This window comes from Apostichopus japonicus, chromosome 8 (assembly GCF_037975245.1).
Source record: "Apostichopus japonicus isolate 1M-3 chromosome 8, ASM3797524v1, whole genome shotgun sequence".
In the NCBI taxonomy this organism is placed as follows: Eukaryota; Metazoa; Echinodermata; class Holothuroidea; order Aspidochirotida; family Stichopodidae; genus Apostichopus; species Apostichopus japonicus.
This window is the reverse complement of record NC_092568.1, coordinates 22,898,225-22,920,462: the sequence shown is the minus strand read 5'-3', so window position 1 is coordinate 22,920,462 and position 22,238 is coordinate 22,898,225. Positions and strand designations below refer to the sequence as shown.

Here is a 22,238-nt window from a genome sequence, read left to right as displayed (position 1 = left end):
GAAAAAAACGAATAACATAAGCTTAAAGGCATAAAAAGGTTGGCGTAAAGCAGGATAAACACCTGGGTTTGATTAATTGGTAGATCAATGTTCCCGTATAACCAAAACAGGTATTGGAAGTTATCTCTTAGAATGAGTGACCAGGGATGTGCTCATGAATATTTGAGTGCCGGGCAGATTATGCGGTAGTATGATCCACACCCTGGGAGAGGGATCTCATAGGTGGGGTACCCCTCCCCACTGGACAAATTTTGCACATAAAGTATGCTAAGGTGGTGCTATTTTCCCTATCCTGTGCCATGTCTTCTCTCAGATTTTGGTTATGGTAAAATTTGTTAAATTATCGTCAAAAAAGTGCCGGGCGGAAATGTTTAAAATACTGTTTGTGCTGGGCGGCATTCAGAACTACTGGGCGCAGCCGCCCGGTGCCGCCCAGTGTGAGCACACCCCTGAGTGACATAATCAAAAGAAGGTCGGTAGGTTTATATACTCCCTTAATTAAAAAAGAAGAAGAACTAAATCACTCTTTGAGAGTGTCCTCAATGATTAATCTTTTAAGTTAGTAATTTCACTTGTCTCATCAGATTGAATTTCGGCAGAGTAAGCTCTTATGGATTGGAAACATTCACTCTTTTTAGAGTTAAATTGATGTAAAGCCACTCAAGTTGACAAGAAAGACTCTCTCCTCTAAAGATTGCTCATCCTGGACTCTCTCAAAGAGTGAGTTCTATTTTTTTTTAGAATTATGAAAGTATACATCTAACCTCTGCATTATCAAGAAAAAAAAAAACAAGCGGTGAAACTCTCAATTTCTTCCAGTTTAAGAGGGTTTCTTATTTTCGTCAAAAGCAGATTTATTTAAAGCCGTTTTAGGCAGAATTTCATGATTATAACTCGTGCAACATGATGATCACGCGCAAACTGAACTGTTTTATGCAAGTTACCTTACGTATGTACAGTCATACTGTATTTGAACACGAAATACAACGATTACGTCATCACTATAACAAAACGACCACACCTTGAATCTGAATCACAATCTCAGTGCAGGAAAGCAGAAGGTGAGTGATGACGTGACCATGGCAACCTAATGGGTTCCACTGTACAATGATAATCTCTTTCCAGCTATATGATAAGACAGAATATTGAGTACAGTGTTGTTGTTGTTGTTGTTATAAATAAAGTGCAACCCAGGTTTATCGCATGAAAATAAAAATTGATTAACAATTTCGTACAACTACTACAATGGTAGGTTTAGACTAGCATGGCCCTGCTGCTTTACACAATTTCGTGTAACTAGTACAATGCTAGGTTTAGACTAGCATGGCCCCGCTGCCACAATTTCGTGTAACTTGTACAATGATAGGTTGAGACCTGCACGGCCCGTTGCTTAACAAAGGTCGATCCATACATCGTTGAACGTACACAAAGTTTAATAGATCTCGGTTATGACAATTCTTGGTTTGTGATTTTCCTCTTTGTCGCTAAATAATCTTGATTTGAATGAAGAATGTTTTAATAGAACTTTTTGCTTTATTTTTGCTTGTTAACTTGGAGAGAAGATACATAAAAACGTGATATTAACTCGTTAAAGTAATATGTTATCATACATAAACACTGCACATATAAGTAGGTTACGTAAACTAAATACCAAATTATGTTACAAAATATGCCAAAATCAAACCAGTGAATTTGTCATGATCAGCTATTAAACTAGGAATGAAAAGTATTATTTTAGCATTGAAGAATAAGTGAAACAATTTTACTGTCATTATCATGCATACTCGAAACAGATGGTTGATTTAACATCAAGTTATACACAAGAACTATAATAATGAAGAAGAAATGATTTCATTTTACATTTTGTGTGAGTTTATGCACACACAAGCATTACACAGAAGGTATAAACTACATGTTCGGGGTACAAGATAATCTATGGAAATATTAATAATAATAATTAGCGATTTGTATTGACCATTGTGACCAGCATTGTGGTATACATTTTCCATCGCCTCACACAAGAATGTTTTGAATTTTTTAAATAATTCGTTCCCATAATTGTTACAGTGAAATACCAAGACCTATACTGTACAGTGCCTAAATGATTAATATCATAAAAAAAACGTGAGAAGGAATGAAGTACATGTACTATGGTTGTGCTATACACCTGGAAGGTCAAATGTGTACGTCTGTTTGTAATAACATACCTCCAGTGACGTCATCAATATAAGACACTTACATCTGAGTGCTCGTTAACTTATAGACATAATAATCCGGAGCCAGCTCATGGCTTTCAATTTCAATGCTGTGATGCTTTTCATGTGTGTATGTCTGTCTGTAATGTATGCTTCATATGACGTCATTAATAGAAGATGCTTCTTGCATGAGCTCGTTCATTTAGAGCAATAGTAATGACCCGCAGTCTGCCTAGACGGCGAATTGTATTCCCAATGTACTGATGCATTCTATTGTGTAAGTCTGCTGGCAGTGGTTACCTCTTATGACGTCATCAGTATGAGATGCTTCTTACATGAGCTCGTTCATATAGAGCTATAGTAATGACCCGCAGTCTGCGTAGACGGTGAAGTTTATTTCCAATGTACTGATGCATTCTATTGTGTAAGTCTGCGTGCTGCGGTTACCTCTTATGACGTCATCAGTATGAGATGTTTCCCATTGCTCATTGCAATATAATAACCGGTAATCAGCGCAAATATTTTAATTGCATGTGATTCATTTTCACGCTTATTTTTTACTTCACAACGTATCTAACAGCAACAACTGACCATGTTAACGTCACGTGTGGTAATCCTTGCTGACCCTTTGCAATACCTTTTACCTGTGTGCTAGACCGTCTGCAGGTAGCTCGGTAATTGCGTCTAGTTCAATGGTATGAACGCTTCCGTTCCCTACTGGATGCTTACCATTGGTACGAGGAGTGTTGGGTGAAGCGACACCTTGCTCAACATCTTCGTTTGCCCGAGCCGCTGCCAAATTTTTCTTGTACGATTTGGAGCTTTCAGAGATAACCACAAACAGCCGATAGAATTGCAAAACTAACAACAGAGCATTCTTGCAAGTGAAGAAGAACATTGATTGGTCGACAATACTGAAGGCAATTATGAGGTACAGACGCATGACCAGGAAAGGGCCGTCTTGAAGTAACACGCTGGTAAGCAGGGCCCACACTTCAGTACCACATAACAGGATAGCCAAGGTTCTGCTGTTGACGTAAAGAAATACATGTATATATTAATATAAAATCAGGGATAACAAACATGTTTGAGAGTTGTGTACATCATTCAGTTCAACCGTAGTGTTCTGTGTATAATCGAGACATTTTACATATACTCTAGTCTAGGCTTAGAGAGAACAAGTTTGTAACTCAAAGTATATGAGTTCATAAATGTAAGTCAAAGCATCATTCAGAATTTGAATGTCGCGGTTTTCAATGACAGGGTAGTAAATGCATACACCTTATTAATAAAATATGTATTGTAATAAGAAATGATGAAATTTTATTACGATTTCAGAGATCAAAAAGGGTATCATGATTTGATTTGATTTTCTTCTTAGAACCTCCATGGCTACATACGTAGCTTGATACTTAAAGTAAAGTCAAAGACACCTGGGTGGACGCCAGGAAGGTCATACTGGCCCTCCCCTCCCCCCCCCCCCCTCCTCCCCTCCCCTCCTCTCCCAATCCAGTATTTTGTATTGAACCATTTGAATTAAACCTTTTCTTTCAATATTGCTTCACTTTAATGATAAGAAATCAAACAATCAAATACTAGTGTAGAAACAAACTAGATAATTATTTCATTTAATAAATCCATATCCTACTCTATATATGAAAATATTCGTTAATACATATACAACGTATGTATTACATTGCCAGTTGACGAGCGTCGCATTGACCAATTGCTAAATTTCTCTAATTTGTGTTTTTAGAAGTAGATTTCCGTTTTTTCGATTCTTTTATTGATCTATGGATTTTTTAGGACATTCATTATGATTTATAGTTACTCTTAACAATGAGATGGAGACAATCTCTTTCACGACAACAATACAATTTTACCAATTTTTTATGCCGTATAGATTTTTGTCAGACTGAGATAAGTAAACGTGTTATTAAGTGTATATCACAGTCAATATATTATATGGTGACTGAACTTTATGGTAGCTGTGATGATTGACATGTTGTTACAAGTATATTTGTCAGTACATAACTTTGACATCTGTGTAGTTTCAATGTATTGTGAGTCTTAAAGAGCAACGAGACAGGCTACACCCACATATACCTTAAAGTTTGTACTACATAATATGTATACCCATACTGTAAGGTTAATGCCTTACGAAAAGGTAATATGTGGTTTGGTTAGCTTAAGACTCTATAAAAAAAAAGTTAACACGTTAACTTCATATGTCAAATTTGGAAGTTAAAAAGCGACATCTTGATTTTCTTTGAAGTTGACTTCTAAAGAAGACTTTTTGACTTTTTAAGGTTTTATTCGTCATTTAAAAGGCCATTTCTCCGTGACGCTAATAAACATTCGTAATAAATTGTATTCTCATGTTGGATTTTCCTTTATAAGTACCATTTTGTTTTTGGCAAAGTTATATTTGTATCATTTCAGGGATGATGGGTTGATACCGTTTTGTTCTGGTCAGAATGATGAAACATTTGAAATCCAGCTCAGAATACAATTTGAAGCAAAGTGAGTAAAATTTGCCGGGTGCCATGTGAAATACTCTGATGAAAGTAAGCCATCGAAACTTGATGCATGCGTTGTACTTTTGTCTTTGAACTTACTTGTGGCTTCGCGTGAACTGCTGTACTCTTGATCTTCGTCTTTCGGCGCGGGCCCTTTCATCCGTTGCACTTCTTTGCACCCGTCCAAAAGCTCTCCTCTTTGGGCCTTTCGTCGCCGTCAGTCCCAGTGTGAATTGCAACAGACTCCAACTCCAAACACTCAAAATGGCGATAAAAATGTTACGATGGCATGCGATTTGCTCAATATTTAAAGTTTCAAGGGAGAATTCTAGCATATCAGCTGCCATGCCGATATATACCAATAAAAGTTGAGATAGCTGGTCACGTGACAGCTGTCCTCTCGGCATCATCCATCTACCTAGGATAAGCACCATCATGAGCGTCTGTTGCAACCCAGTGGAATAAAAGCTCTGCAGATTGTAAACTTCCTGTGAATGACGGGGGAGAGAAAGAATATATTTAAAGAATAAACAACACATTTAACCTCTCACTTCCTCATCCTTTGCCGTATTACTGTTTCATTTGCTTCCTCGTCTCGTCCCCCTCTCCTCTCTGCTCCCCCTCCCCTGCTCCGCCCCCTTCCTCACCATTTCCTATCTCCTCTGTATATGTACACTGACCCCTTTTCCTGCGTTGAAATGTGAATTAAAAGTATCAAGGGTTCATCAAGTGTACATTTGCTTTTCTAATGGAATGTGACGTTTTCATCATTTTTCACTCGCTGTTCTTTAATGTCTGATAATTATGTCGTATTAAACTACATATATAAATGGGTGAGTTTAGCCGCGTATTATGACGTAAAGTGAACACTACAGATTTAAAGTCATAGAGATAAAACACATTCTTTACAGGGATTAGCGCCAGTCATGGATCACGTGGCACGAAGTCGGCGCCAGGAAAATTGATGTTTAACTCGACACTCGAGGTATACATATAAAGTAGTATGTAGCATCATGACTAACGAAGCATTAGCAGCCAATCGCCATTTAATTTTTAGTTCTTTTGTAATTTTAATGTTTCCTCCTCGTGATCTAAAAGCCTTATCTCTTTTCTTTTCTTTTTATTTGCAATACCTCACAGTATCTTCAATCATCGGTTATACATACAAGATCTCTCATTCACCTTCATTCGCCTCCCCCGCCTCGTAGACTTTTTTCTTTCTTTTTTTCGTTTATTGCTCAATAATTTTGTCATTTTTATGCCGCAATCTTTCCTTGAAAATTCAATTCTCAGTCGCCTTGTATGGATGTCCTTTCAACGGTCGTAAATAATCCCAAAAATCAAATTTAAACCGCAAAACGCGAGTGTTGAATAAGCTCTCCAGAAAGTCTACCCTTTTCTTCTATCAATAAAGGATTTCAATATCATATCGGCCATTGTTGACTTTTTATTATTTGCTGAAAAATAAATTGACTTAGTGGAATATTACAGAATGATTTTCTCATTGATGGTTTGCAATATTAGCTTGAATTGCTCATAGTATGTTGAATAAACTGTTGAACTATCTAGTCAATAAATGGATTACATATATATATATATATATATATATATATATATATATATATATATATATACATTGATCGAACACATCGATTCCGTACTGGGTATTTTCTTCTACCTAAGTTGACTGTAAGTTCCAAATTATTATAAAGATGTCCGGGTTTTTTAAGAGTATTGCCAAACGTGTTCCCACAGTACAATGACGAATTGGCATGTTTGGTGGTTACAGCAATATTTGTTAATATTATTAATATTTTTGGATATCATCAAACCAAATAGTTATATCAAAACTATGTTGGGGGTGATATAATTATGATGTATTACATGGTGTTACCTTAATTTCCATTAAAGTAACATCATGTAATAATTTCATAATGAAGTATTTGATGATATCATCAATTAATTGAATATTTATCGCCAACTCAAAGGCAGTAAAAAGGCTTGCCACACGACCCGGTATAACGATTTTCTCCTCCACCCCAACCCCACCCCAACCTTATCCCCAACCCCACCCAACCCCCCCCCCCTCCAAAAAAACCCCAGCCCAACGTTGAGAATATGCAACGAAACAACAATGACATCTAGTCTGTTTTTGTTATTTCATCAGTTTCTTTTCATCGAGGAGAGATTGTGCTGAATTATCAATTGTTTACGGTAAGAGATTTGAGAGATTGTGCTGAATTGAGATTGTGCTTGAGATTGAGATTGAATTGAATTGAATTGAATTGAGATTGAGATTGAGATTGTGCTGATTGTGCTTTTAAGAGATTGTGCTGAATTATCAATTGTTTACGGTAAAACCTATTCTTCGGTCCTACTTGTATTTTCGGATTGCTTTTTTAAGCGTTGTGTATGTATATTTTTAAGTCGTGTAATACCCTGAAATAATTGTTCAACCTTTATTCTTTATCATAGAGGTATTGCAGTGTGGCTCCAGTCATCTTATAGTTCTAATTAGTTAGTTATGTAACATTTCATTCATTAACGTTTTGTGCCCAACAAAGTTAATGTTTAAAAGTTTTATTTTACAAACCGTTGTATCAAATTTCATAGTTTCTAACGATAGGGTGCATGTGGGGTGAAACAAACGTACGCAGATTGTTGTTTGTTACTTCATAGTTTCTTGAATGTTCGAATACACTACCAACATAGTTTGGAAAATTGAACATAAACTGTATATATTGAAGGAATATCAATTTATGCGTCATAAGAGAGACTGCACTCCACCATTGTAATTTTAACAACAAAAATTCTTAATAGAAAAACATGAAAACGTTCTGTAAAATAATTATTTTATTTTTTTAAAACATGTCAACTTTTGCCATGGAGTCGAAATTATTGTCATATGTTTTAGTTAAAACTAATATACAGACAGACGACAATGTAATAATTATCCACTCATGTCATCAACCGATTCACACAGATATTACAAGTTACTACTGTAAATCTTACAGTTTTGTACCAGAGGGAAAACTAGGTCGTGCTGACAAATCTGATAAATCTGTATTTCATGTGCAATTAGGATTACCAAGGGCGTAGGAACCGGGGGGCTGGGGGCGCCAGCCCCCCAGTGAAAAATATGGGGGCGGAAGTATCATTCCGCCCCCCCCCCCCCGCTCCGCAAGTCAGAAAACCCCTTTTTCATTTCCAAATGAGAAAAAAATCTCATTTGGAGCACCAAATTGCATTTAAGGCCAGGTGAAAATGCAAAATTCTTTACAAAATGGAGTGAGAGTTGAAGTGTGCTATATTGCACCAAATTGCATCTGAGGCCACCTGGAAATGCAAAAAAATCCAATTCTTTAAGAACTGAGGATATGTGTAATCCCAATAAATGCATCAAACTGGAGTAGTTACTTTGTTCTCTGTGTGTATCGGGTGATTTCACCTATACCCTCTATCCTTCAGCAAAAATGTATTCCTATATACAATTATTGTTTCAGTCTTTTTTATTTATTTATTCATTTCCATTTCTTTTCTTTTCATTTTCTTTTTATTTCTCGGTGACCGAGACATGCTTAGTTGAATTTAAAATGCCACCCTAATTCGCCCTTAAGGTACAAACAAACTTGGCTTCCGGATTCTCTGGCATTGTGACAAATCATTTCAAAATACTGTATACGCATAGGGCCTAATCACTCAAGGACGAATAGCTGTATGATGACGTCATGATAATCTCTATATTGTGGGCTTCACTTAATAGGAATGAACTTGTCTGATGGAACAATATTTCGTAAAATAATAAAATATTGAAATATTATAAAGATATTTATGATAATGTGCATTTATTGAAATACACACTATAGCAATGGTATGAGCATGTGGTTGGTTTGTATAGTGAATCTGTAGTTATGTTTAGTTTATTTTTAAGAAGGGGTTCTGATCTTATAGCAGTTTTAGGAATTTTCGCTCGTGTAGTTGCTACCCTCCTGCATGATAAATTATATATTCATCTTGCCAGAAAAATGGCGGAAACAACTTGTAAGTATAGAATAATATCTCCACGACAAAAACAAATTCAACTCGGACTTTATCAAGCATATGGTTTCGACATAAATAAAGTCCAACTGTTTAGGAGCTTTACAGTAAATTGTGATACAGTTTTGAAAACTAACATAAGAGTACTTAAATAAGAGACTTTTTAAGTGTTAGTCTTAGTTTCTAGACTGCCAGAATTTGGTTCCAGTATTGTTAAATCATCTTCAGGCATACAGCTGTTCCTGTCTGCTTCCTGACATTTGTTCAAGCAACTAAATAATATACATTATATTATAAAGTGCAAGTATATTTAATATGAACCTTCAGTTTCGCGACTCACGCCCTTCCTGTTTTGCCATGTATGAGTCAGATAAGTTCGTATCATGATGAAGGTAATATTTCATCTCCTCCAAATCGCTTCCAATTGGTATATTTAGGATTAACTTTGATAATTATTTAGAAGATACCACATCGGATAGGTTACCAGACGTTCTGGCTATGATCATGTTCTTTGAAATACTAGCTAATATACAACAATGTTAGCTTCATGTTTACTGTTTCTGTTCATCCACAAGATGTATTGATGAAAATAATGTGGAAAATAATTGACAGCGCCATTAATACACGATTCTTAATATGAGCCCTATATTACTTAATAAGATCAATTTAAATCTCATTCAGCTTAAATAAAGTATTAATATAATGTATCTAGGGAGAAAGTGTGGAATGGAGGTAAATAAAGACCTTCATTTTGTGCATGGTTTTAGCTGTTGAACTGCATGGGCTATACGGACGGACAAATAGGATGTAATTGTTGTTGTTTGGTTTTTGTGATAATAAAACATACCAGCGATTGCTAACTGTATACAATCACTGTGTGGATATGTAAAGCAGCACCAGCTTGCGTTTGCTTACTCAGTGTATGAATGCGGTATTACTTCTAAAGGTGACCCTTTATTAAGAGAATCCAAGACGGATATTTCCTTTGAGAAGAGTAGCTTCACGCAAAGACTTTCTAACTCAGAGAAAACCTTTACTCTACCTAGTAAATGTGTAGCATTCTGCTGTAAGGAAGCAGGAAGCAGGAATTCACTCCTAAAAGGAAGGAACACCCTGGCCACACTCAAAACAGTGATTTCTCACAGTTTTGGACTTAAGAGTGTATGTTCCACTTTACAACAAAAATACATACATGAGAGGAAAATGGATGCGAACGCTGCTTGGGCTATACCGAATTTCTCATTTCACCAAACATAGTGTGATCAGTGGATGGCACTATAAAGCTTCCTTCCTACCTATACCTTATTGTTTGAAACCTTTATTTGTATATCGTACCAGTTTTGTTTGCAAACTATAGGAAAAGAAAATGTTTAAAACCTTTCGCTTTTTCAGCAAAGAACAATGTATTAAATTAAGGATTTCATAAACAAACAAAAACTTGTGTTAATGCATAGACTATTTCGTTAAGTAAACGTCTACTATAAAAGTGTGACACGTGGCAATTGATCGTATGTATAGGCTTAACTAACGTTCTCGAAGTTTAAAGTTAACGTACATTGTGACACTAATGTGACAAATTAAGCGGTACACTTTGTGTTGAAGATAACGAGAGAAGACTTTGAAAAACATTGCAAGCAACCAACTTCCTTACAACTTCCATTTCTTTCAAACAAAGTAATGAAGAAAAATCCATGTCTATTTTCAGCAACTCGTTGTAACAAAATGTTTTTGTAAATTGTTAATTGTAGATAACCTTCCAACTAACATGGCAAATCAGTCCATGACTTTTTGGCAAAGAAACATTTAAGTCTTTTCTCAGACAACGTGCATTATACTACACACTAAAAACAGATACTCTCGCAAATTAATACCAAAGAAACCAGTAAACGAAATAAAAGAAAATGTAAAATTTTGATTAGATCCAACTATACTCAATTAGTTTTGATAACCTTCGACACAAAATTTAAGAGAAGAAATCAAAATTGACCTAATGCTAGCAAAAACAAGGTATATATTTTGATAAGGTCTTTTGCCGGAGGTAGGTTCCAAGGATTGATGAAAATTGATCAAATTTAATAAACAAAAAGTTTCAAAAAAAACTTACCGCTAGTTGGCCCATGCCAAACTGTATATCCGATACAGATTTATTAGCAAAACAAGCGTATGTCTCAAAGTCTGTGGACGATATTTTAACAGGACAAATACTGACAGTTCCAAGTGCTTCCTGAAGATTTATTCTAAAGTAGAGCTGATCTAACTCGAGAAGCCAGATAACTGGTATGACTATAGACAGATAGATGAAGGCAGCTGGAACAAACCTGAATATATACAAAAAGAGAGGAAGGAATTAAAAAAACAAAAAACATTATAACAATGAAAACAAAACCATTTAATGCAATTTGTGTACAGGATATAAAATATTTGAAGAATTTAGTATCAGTCGCTATATCTCACGTGACAAGAGATAATGATGCAGTTTAAGGCCATATAATCTTCCCCTTCTCCTTCCCTGTCCTTCCCCTCCTCCTTCCCGTTTCCCCCCCCCCCTTATCTTTACCCCACCCCAGGAGTATAAGCCACAATAGGTGGTCTGTGATGTCATAAACACAAATATTCTTCAAAAGCTTTGGTTTTCTTTTACAATCGTCTTGTTGATTTATTCTTGAAAAGGGATTTTATTTGGAATGTGTTGTTTAGCTGTCAATAATATTTGTATTTAGATTTTCATCGAAATACATTTATGTTGTGCAAACATTATATTTTCGTCTGGGAAAATATTATCAAGAAAAATATACCAAAAACACCTGAATTGCCTTGATGACATTTTTCACGTTTTTGTTGCCACAACAGTTTACAATCAGATGCAGAAACTTAATTAATCACCGGAATACCCCTTTAACATACGCTATCACAAAATAGTACTAATGAACTCGAGTCGAACGTACATTGCATGGATTAAATGGATATTCCGATGACTGAAATTGATTGCTAAACAAACTTGTTAGAAATATTTTATATCCGTTTTAAGTCAAAACACATCCTCAAAGCATGTTGTAGGCTTAATATAAAACTTAAAATATAAATATAAAAAAATTAAAAAATTAAAACAAAAAATTAAAACAAATAAAACAATAAAAAAATAATAAATAATGAATAAAAAGCATAAATAAAACAATATAAAATAGTAAATAAATAAAAAATGATAAAATTAAAATTAAAAAAATAAAAATGTTGTAGGCTATGGAGATGATGTGAATATTTCAAACTTGGATACTTTGTAAATTGCATCTGGCAACAGCAGGGGAAATGATGTACTCGTGGAAATATTTTCTTTATATAATCTAAATCATTCATCCACAGTGGAAATAAATATTTCTACAAAAAAGTTCTATTTTAACGATATATTCTAAATATTACAGAGAAAATTTGACAGTTAGGCGCGCATTTCAAATCTATTACATTTTCAGTATGAATCAACAAAGATAATAATAATAATAGGACATAAAAGCTTTCAGAAGAACATTCGCTACGATGACATCACAGACCAACTGCTGTATAATCCATTTCCTGGGAGTATTTGAAGATTTAGCCAGACAAAGTATGTTAAATTTTATCAACCATTTCTCGAGTTATAGGGATGGTAAAATTAAGATCGGGCTATCAAACTAACGGTATAGAATACATATCTTTCTAGGGTTGAGAGTTACATTGACAGCCAACGAAATATCCCTGTAAGGACGAATGCCACGTCTTGATGTTATTATACTTTAACATGTATACATGACTGAATAAAACAAAGATGTTTTTGCTTGCCTCTACTCCGAATTACACAATTACACAAGTCCATATACATGTTACAACTGATTTTTGTATTTGATTTTACGTTTTCCTTTTTTAGGAACGCATTTAGTTTCATGAATGAATGTCATGCTTATGACCCCCCCCCCCCCCACCCCATAACCCCACGCCGAACCCCACTAACTGTTGATGCATTCACATCATAATTATATAATAGCTTCTCACAGGGCGTCATCCTCCCCTACCTATCCTCTATCCCGACCCTCCCCACCCCCCCCCCCCCACTTCCCCTCACCCCAAACCACGATCTCTCTTTGTGTATCTATCGTGAGGTACGATCACCCTTTCGTCTTCCTATACTTCACGCGCCACCCAAAACTCCATGATGAAAAAAAGTTCAAAAACCTTTGAGAAGTTATGTTTTGTATAGGTGCTACCCTCTTCACTTTCACGAATGACACCACTAGAGTAAAAGAACAACGGTTACTTGTTTGTATGTCCTTGGCTTGTATGGGTTCAAACACGTTATAGAAGGGAAGGTATCTTAAAGTATAGAATGAAGTATATAGGTGGTAAAATCAGCGACATCAAATCACCTGATTGGCCGTGACTTTAAGAGTTGCTTTTGACCCCAAACAAATTTGAAATTGAAAAGCAAACATCCTTGAGGCGCTTAAAAACGCCAACGCTTAGATCTGAGAATATGTCAAAGTGTGCTGTGAATATAGAAATTATTAACATTATAGAAGAAAAAAAAAGTCAAAAGTGATCCAAAGATTTGGGAGTAAGTGTATTGGTTTAGTAGAATTAAAATCTGTAACGTAACGTATGTTCTTAAGTTTGCTCGCAATAGTTTTCACAAAACGAATGTTAATGACATAAATCATATGTACACAAAACGACAATGTTATAATGTTTAACTCAATATTGAGTAAGAATTATTTATCTTTAGTTTTTTTTCTTCTCAATTTCTTCACTTTTCAATGACACCAAGACGTCCCTAAATACCTTCACCACAAGTAAATTAATTTTAGTTAGAGAAAAATTCGTCTCCTAAACTCTTTTTCTTTATTGAGTATTAACCACATTCAAAGAGCAAATTTTAAAGATTTGGATATTTCGGTCATTAATTGCATTGCTATGAAAATGTAATATTTTTGTATACTATGGAACGTTTCTTCAACAATCAATGTATTAGATTTTGTATGCCCTGCGTTAATTTTTATGGGATATTCCGATGGCCGAAGAGTAAGTGAAGTCATCATGGCTCATTGATGTGATGAAACCTTTTTGTTGTATAGTGCACGATCATTTATCTACCCAGGAAAACTAACTTAATATTCTTAAATAAGAACTACGATGTCATGAAAGGAACGTTTAAAGCAGGCTTTCCCGAACTTGTCCTCCCACGAACCCCCTGTGGATGCAGAGTTGTCCACGAACCCCCAACTTTTCGAGACACGATCTGAGTCATTATTATACTATAATAGCGCATAACAGCCTGTGTCTATTTCATAATTCAGTTATTTGTCACAGGCCTGGTACGGTACTAATATGGCAACATATGCGTATGGAACGCGAAAAGAGTTTGTCGATAGGTACCACTTTTGTACATTACTAAATGATATGATATATCAGATCTTAGTTCAACAAAAAGTACTCTAGATTTGACTTTCAGAAACGTCTCACGAACCCCCTGGGATGGACTCCAGCACCCCTAGGGGTTCATGCACCCCAGTTATAGGGACCCCTGGTTTAAAGTCTTTGAAGAACATCGGCCGTGGAGACAGAACAGACCATATGCAATCACCAACTTCCTTAGAGTTTATATTAGGAAGGTAAAATAGTTGACAATCAAACAACCGCCTATATAGATTTAGAAAAGAGATGTTGAAATGAGGTTTTCATCTAACAGTGTAGAAAGTTCTTCTTCTCTTTTCCATATAAGGGATATATTGTCTGTCACATGAATATCCCTTAAATACAGAGTAACCTAATATCATCAATATATAGATAAAATAACGGTATCATGTTTGACTGAGTCATTGCGAACGAGCCATACATGCAATAAAGCAACATCACAGCACTGCTGTTTAGAGTGCAATGCAATCCTCAGTTGTGTTTCTCAATCGTTTAGTTTCGATAAAAATAGACCATGTATCTCAGACATGTTTTCCTTGCTCTAAAATGTTGGTTTTGCGATCGATTTTGTTTTGATAATTATCAAAAAAAGGACAGTAGCAGGAGAAAGTGTCAATACTAACGGTGGTGATGGAAGTGAGGTTGTATACGCTTGTTGAACTATCGTTCTTGATGTTGATATAGATGTATATAGATATAAATAAGATCCAGTAAATACAAAAAATACATGTTTGCCTCTGTATTGACTGTATGTTTATAATGTTGGTTAGCATACGTTATACAAGCCACTTAAATCTACCAGAGGGAGAAGGTTTCAATTATTCAGGCATGCGGCATTTTTCTTTCAATTTTCCATATAATTATCATTGCCATGAGAACAACGCAAAAACAACAACAGTGTTAAGGTCACATCACAGAATAAATGCTATACAGTCCGCAACTGAGTGTAAAAAGGTATATGCAGACGACCCAATGCATATATACACGGTACTTACTTGCACGCACATGGGTGTATATACTGATGTGTGTGGTGCATTGCAATTAACAGTTTTGAAGAATATAGCTCCTTGTAAATGTTATGTGCTTTCACTGTGTATATTATTAATGTATCTTAGTGGTTATCTTGTTCAGTCGCTGCTTTAGTTAAGATTAATCACACACACACACTGCCTAGTGTGGATATTTAGGCAGAACTGCATAGTCAAATTGCATGAGCAGTAGCCTGGGGTGTTTGATTGGGTATGCAAATAATGTTACTTTATCCCTGTGGCTATTGCAAAAAAAATTATTATCAATTATCAAATATAATTGCATAATATTAATTATCTTTTATATATAGCCGCGTGATAGTGTTGGCATTACACAGTATTGTTCAACATATGCTGATGATGATGCTTTCTCATAGTATCACATCATGATAATGTTTTTACTTCTTGTTGCATATCATCATTACTGTTGGTTTTATTGATGATATATTTTGTATAGCACTCTATAAGAGTTTTTACATGACACCGTTTTCTCAAACATATATTGATGATAATGCTTTCGGTATCACATCGTGATAATGTTTTACTTCTTGTTGCATATCATCTTTACTGATGGTTTTCATTGATGATATATTTTGTATAGCACTATAAGAGTTTTGACATGACACAGTGCTTCACTATATTTTTGGTCAATTTTTTTGTGGTTATCATCGGCACTGGTTGATCACAGATGGTATAGATATTTACTTAGTGTAGACATGTATTCGATATTATGTCTAAATTAATTCGATTTAACGTCCGCATGTATTCGAGTCCATGGGGACATGTATTCGCGTTAATGTCCCCATACATTCGACTTAATGGCCAAAAAATAATCGACTAATGGCTGCAGAGCTGAATAAATGTGGCCACCTCAGGCCTGACGAGAAGGATGTCAGGGGAATGCAGCTACGGGGTCCCGGGAGATATAGAGGCGCTCGGGAAAATATTGAATAAGGAATTGTATATTCCTATTTTCATAATCTACTTAATGAAACATATAGGGTGCAAAGAGGGGACCCGTTGACATAAATGTCCCCAGAGCCCAAATTGTCGCTCGACGCTTCCGTGTCATCTACACCATTGTGAATCGTCGTTTCTTGTGTGCACATCTTGAGGGTGACAACTCGTAGCCCGGAAGTTGTTGGAGTTTATTATTATGCATACATGGCTTTCCTTGGGTTAACCACACTTGGACGTTGACGCGGTTGCGATATATTATCAATAGCTTTCCCAAACTTTATAACTTTCCTACTTTAGAACCAATCGACATTAACCAAATTTACTCTCTGCTTTATTTACTTATTTTTTTTCCAGTGACTTAGTAATTTAATTGTCCAAGTTTATCATCCTAAACAGCTTCGAGTTATTTTAATAATTAGTGCGAAAATATTATAATTAATATCAAGTTTATACCCCCAAAAAATATAAATGAATAAAGAACTTTATTCAAACGTAGCAGAACCACAGCTTAGATAACGTTCAGTATACTTATATATGGAAGTGAAGGGGCACAGTGGATACCAAAGACTTCTCAAAAATTCTGCCAAAAGTTAAAACTCCATATTACAAATATTAAAGTGATATTTTTGGGGCAAACAAAAGAATCAATTCTTACCATTTCCATTCACCCGTTTCATTGAAGGTATATGTTACCAACATTTCCATTCCCATGATGATGAATGCCACTGACAAGAACCAATAAAGAGAATTCTGTGACGTATACACCGTCGCAAAGATGGCCACCAGAGAATGTAACATGAAGGCGACCCGAACGGTGGTCGCCTTAAGAGCAGTTTTGAATAACATGGTTATTGCGGTATTTCTAGTCTGTATTTACGAAAGAATGTGTTTTAAATGTCTCCCTTTTGTGCACTTTAGCGATAAGTAAACAATTTGTTACCAAGTTACACAGTATACCTATTCTATGGTTGTATTCAAAATGGCGTCCATTCGAAACTAGAGAAACTGTTACAAGAAAAATCCTTCCTTATGAATAGTTTCATAGGATTTCGTCTTTCCACCGGAAATCACTGAACGTAGTAGATGAATTCCAACTTTTCGAATCTCTCTGTCTCCCTTGGTGCTTTCCCGTGACACAGTTTTACTATATTTCATAAATAACATCATATTACCATTTTGACGCAGTTGATAAGAATAAACATTTAATCTCGACGATATAGGCTTATTCGTCGTCACGGATAGAACACTAAATTATGAATCAAAACACAACAGAAACTATGAGGAATATATTTTTATCTCTCTCTCTCTTATCTTTCCTTACTCTTTTAGTCTCAACGGTATCAATACTTTAAAGAAATATTATTCACCCTCCGCAGCTGAAAGTTGATATTAAAACTTAAATCATAGCATAACAATGTTGATGGTAATATTTTTTTCAATAACTTGTCCAATATTTCCGACAAGAGCACGAAAATTCCTCAAAGTATTCCATTTCCTGAATCAAATTGGACTGATGCGGTTGAAATATTTGTTCAATATACTTTTTTTCTCATTTTACGTTGATGAGAAAATCGATACGATTTCATCTAGTGAGGCAATGCATATAGATTCGAGCAAATGTTGAAATTGTACAGTTGTTTTTTTTTTCTTTCAATACCGCTAATGTACTGGTATAGCGACAGTTCAAAATTATCGTCAGAATTTATCGAACTTTCAATTAACACGACTTCCTACACTGTTCACCCTTTTCTATTCTCCTTCTATAAGAAAGTAATTATCGTTCCTTCTTGTAATCCATGGTCCACATTTTTGGAGAAGAGTAATTCTTTTTTGACGATCCGCTCCTTCCGTTATACGAATACAGTTTGTCTCCCGAGAAGACGATCAAGTTATACTGACTTCTTCTTCTTCTTGAAACGGTATTATCTCAAAAACCAAAAGAACAATACTAAAGTAATTTCAAGTCATTGAAGGAGTGCTACCTTTGCAGAGTTATCCTCCTGTTGTAAATCAAGCTATTTCGTTATATTTTGTTGTTCGATATGCTGTACCTCCTCAAATTGATATACATTAACCAGATATGATCTCATACATACAGAGAACGTGCATGTCTCCACCATATAGACGTATATAGAGCGTACCAACAGTGCAACTATTCTGCTGATCTGTTCTAGCGCATGAAATGATCTAATATTTACCAACCTTGGATAATATGAATTCAAGAAGAGTAAAAGCTTGTTCGATTCTGGCTTTGACTTGACTATAAACAAGTATATTACATATTATATTTTTGTCTTTGTATTTCAATTATCGGAGGGGCGTTGTTTCCTATTCGTTGTGTAGTGTTGTGTTGTGTTAACCTTGATTCCGCTTTCTTCTATAGTTTGGGGAATCTCTCGCGACTTCATTTAGGTTAAACAAGTCTTTCGTTAAACGCTCTTGGCACAAACAGAAAGGTGGATTAGTTGTTTGCTTTCGTCTAATGCAATTTAAAAAAAAACAGATTCTTTATCTTGATGGATATATGGTATAGTATAAACGAGGAAGAATGGGAGATCAACAGCGCCAAAAATTTAACTTGTGGGAGGAAAGATATAGGGGCATGACAATCTCCCAAATTCAATGATCTTTGCAAAAGTTCACCTACTGTGTCCATGACGTAGTAAACACAATTACGCGATTCTGTAGGCATACACATTATTAACAATAGCAATATGACTGGAAGTATGGGCATATACTTGTAAGTTGCAACAATTTGTTAAAGGTAACTAGATTTCAGGTGTGCAATGAATCACTATGTTGGGAATGCCCACGTCAAAAGCGATCAGAATACTTCGTATCCATTTTCTCCAGTGCACAACGCTCCCCCCCCCCCACCTTACCCCCTTCGGTTTCGAGAACTCCAGTCTAAACCTTCATTATGGTTGCATCGCCATATAGCGTTAATAGCGAAGTATATCATATTACAGATAAAATGTGAAGTAAATAAATTATAACTAAATATATGGATTGGTGAATAAGACCAAGGATCCTGGTCATGATGGTCCGCCAGTACCTTTCTGCCGTGTTTGGAATACAAGACCCCCCCCCCCCCCCCCTCGTAGATCAACGGATTCACATCATCAGTGGCGTAGGAAGGTACTTTTGAGTGGGGGGGCTGAAGACTGATGGCCGGCCTGGGGAGGGGTCTAAGGGGAGGGGGTGTCCCCCTCCCCTTTGGAATTTTTTGCATTTCCAGGTGGCCTCAGATGCAATTTGGTGCAATATAGCACACTTCAACACCCACTCCATTTTGTAAACTTAATTTTGTATTTTCACCTGGCCTTAGATGCAATTTGGTGCTCCAAATGAGATTTTTTTTTCTCATTTGGAAATGAAAAAGGGGTTTTCTGACTTGCGAACCGGGGGGCGGAATGATACTTCCGCCCCTCCACATTTTTCACTGGGGGGCTGGCGCCCCCCAGCCCCCCCCCCCGGTTCCTACGCCCTTGCGCATCATGCCTGTAATTAGCTTGTATTCATACCAATCACTGTAAAACATGCATTCACATCATATCTGTAATTAGCTTTCACTGTAACATCTGTGTAGAGCATGGATATACACATAATGCTTGTCATTGGCTGGTACACGTTCAACTCAACAGATCATGCGTTTACATAATACCTGTAATTCACTTGCAAGTGAATTACAGGCAGTATGTAAATGACTTGTGCACCTTAACAGACCATGCATTCGACTCATGATCGTAAAGTGTATAGCATTCACTATGCAGGCGCGTATCCAGGGGGGCGTTGGGGGCGCGCGCCCCCCCCCCGGGTAAGAAAAAGAGGAGAGAAAAAAAAAGAGCAGAAAAAAGGGGAAAAAAGAGGGGGAAGGAGAGGAAGGAAGGGAAAAGAAAAAGAAGAAAGAGAGAAAAAGGAGAATAAAAGCCAAGAAATCCCAAGGGCACTGTACTGTATGGATATCTAGCAATATCTAGCGATATCTAGGGATGAAAATCCCAAGATCTTCCCTAAACTGAAGGCAGATAGAGAATCGAAGCCTTCAGTGTGTAATAAACTTGAAACTGTGCGTCTTTCGAAATGAAAAGAATGTGGGGCAAAGTAGCCTAACTCCTATGGGCTCGGACCATGCTGAGCCGGTGGCCCCGACCAAAAGGGGGCCCCCGCTATACTGATGCACAGAAATAGTGTACCTCTTTGGATAGGGAGGGCCCGTTTTACTGGGAAAGAAAAACTCATGCAAGACTGAACAAGACAATAAACATATTTTCACGTGATACGGAATACGGACATCATGATCATGGGCTCATTGGGTATTAATGTTTGTATCGAGCTAGTTGTGTTCTTTTTTATTATAATGAAAACCAAGTATATAATTTAAAATCCAATTCCAGCCAATGTTGTACTGAGTAAAACATCGAGACATATGATTTTTTGAAAAATTCTAAAACAATAACCCAACACCCCCCCAAGTTAACAGACTTGAAACTGCGTTCATTTGAAAAAGAAGGCAGGGCTTTCATATAAATATAATAATAAGAGGTAAGAATAAAGATGCCTTCGGTGTATCTGGTAAGTAAAAAAGAACAGGAAATTAGGCTTAGATGGAGACAAAGTTTCAGCCGAAATTAGGCCTATGCTTAGGTTTGATTACTATATTTGTACAGTAGTCTCCATTATACTCCATACAGCAGGGGGGGGGGGCACTTGCCCGCCCCATCCTGGAAAATCAAAAATTAAAAAAAGTTAAGCATTTGACATTTTCAATGATTTCCCCCAACCAACAGTTCTCTAGTTATGTTCATTGCATACGGACCCATAATGCATTACTGAAATTATTGAAAGTCAAAATCCTAAGACATGATATCTCAATATAACCGATGTGTAAATGCAACGGGAAGTGTCTTTTCCGACGATCTAGGAGTATTTTTTGGCAAAAAAATTGTCGTACGCTCCGGCGCCAACCGATGGTGGCGCTCCGCTTAGATAGTCTCAAGTGGTGTGTTACACCTATATGACCTACTGAGCTCCCTCCCCTTGTAAACATTTCTGCGGACTCCCTTGCTTGGACCTCCTGATAGGGGGCCCCTTTGGGGTCAGGAGCCCTCCCCAGGCTCATCGTTACGCCACTGGTAGAGCATTGCAAAATAAACAGATAATAGTTACTTATTTCAGTCTTATTTCGATTATTCGCAAACAGTAGATATCACATCATATCAGTGAGCATGGAAATCGCGTTCCGGGATGAACAGCCTCCAAACTGTAGATGTGTGTATAGTGTTCGGTTTCGGAAATATCTGGTATTTCCTTCAACGAAATTTTATAGTAGCCGTTATAAGAGGTTTTAATATTTGTACACCAATAAATTAACTGTCTGAATTTTCGAAATTCCCTGACCACCATTTTTCATCATACTTCCCTCTACTCGTGCAATTTTGACCGGTCTGTTAGGGGTTGAAAGAGGTTTTTCTATATTGGTTGTCCATAGATGAAATTTTGTGCAACATTATGGGTATGTTTTGAAGTGAATTTATTCACGACAATTGTGAATTTTCAAATTCTGAACGAATAATGGGCTTAAAACCTAGAAAGTGGGGCTTACGGCTATTGTGGGTCGCGACGTAGAATCACCTACAAAAAGCAATGATCCACAGGAGATGCAATGAGGTCGACCATGATGTGTGACTGGTGACAATCTTCAAAAAGGTTATGGATGAAAAAAAAAACGATTGGGAAAATTCTTGGTCCTCAGGAAAAAGTGTACATCTTGTTGGTCATTTCAAGCCCGAGAAGTGCCATTTCCGGTGATCTGGGGGGGGGGGGGATCAAAACCAGAAATTTTCTTGTACGCTGCGCGCCAACCGATGGTGGCGCTCCGCTTAGATAGTAATTCGCGCCCCCCGGATTAGAAAATCCTGGATACGCGCCTGCTATGTAACTACTTGCAAGATGTTTCGGACACAGTTCGGATGTGAGGACAGTCCTAACCACCTTAGAACAATAACGTATGCAGAGGACAATTAAATTAACAGAGATAATAACAATGAGCGCATATA

General features: G+C 36.5%; 1 protein-coding gene across 1 annotated transcript; it reads right to left on the bottom strand.

Annotated features, from left to right (window-relative positions):
* Nucleotides 1–2,380: 2,380 nt before the first annotated feature.
* LOC139971918 (transmembrane protein 26-like) lies at nucleotides 2,381–18,720 on the bottom strand. Its single transcript, XM_071978762.1, has 4 exons — nucleotides 16,835–18,720; nucleotides 10,857–11,070; nucleotides 4,814–5,202; nucleotides 2,381–3,223 (listed from the first exon to the last, which is right to left on the bottom strand). Exons 1-4 carry the CDS (start codon nucleotides 17,023–17,025, stop codon nucleotides 2,836–2,838), a joined length of 1,182 nt encoding a protein of 393 aa, XP_071834863.1. The 5' UTR covers nucleotides 17,026–18,720; the 3' UTR covers nucleotides 2,381–2,835.
* Nucleotides 18,721–22,238: the final 3,518 nt, after the last annotated feature.

Coding starts and splice junctions, on each gene's coding strand:
- LOC139971918 (XM_071978762.1), bottom strand. CDS start 17,025: ATGTTATTCAAAACTGCTCTTAAGGCGACCACCGTTCGGGTCGCCTTC. Junction 11,071..16,834: donor GAAACGGGTGAATGGAAATG/GTAAGAATTGAT, acceptor GTATATATTCAG/GTTTGTTCCAGCTGCCTTCA. Junction 3,224..4,813: donor CAGTTCACGCGAAGCCACAA/GTAAGTTCAAAG, acceptor TTACGTCAACAG/CAGAACCTTGGCTATCCTGT.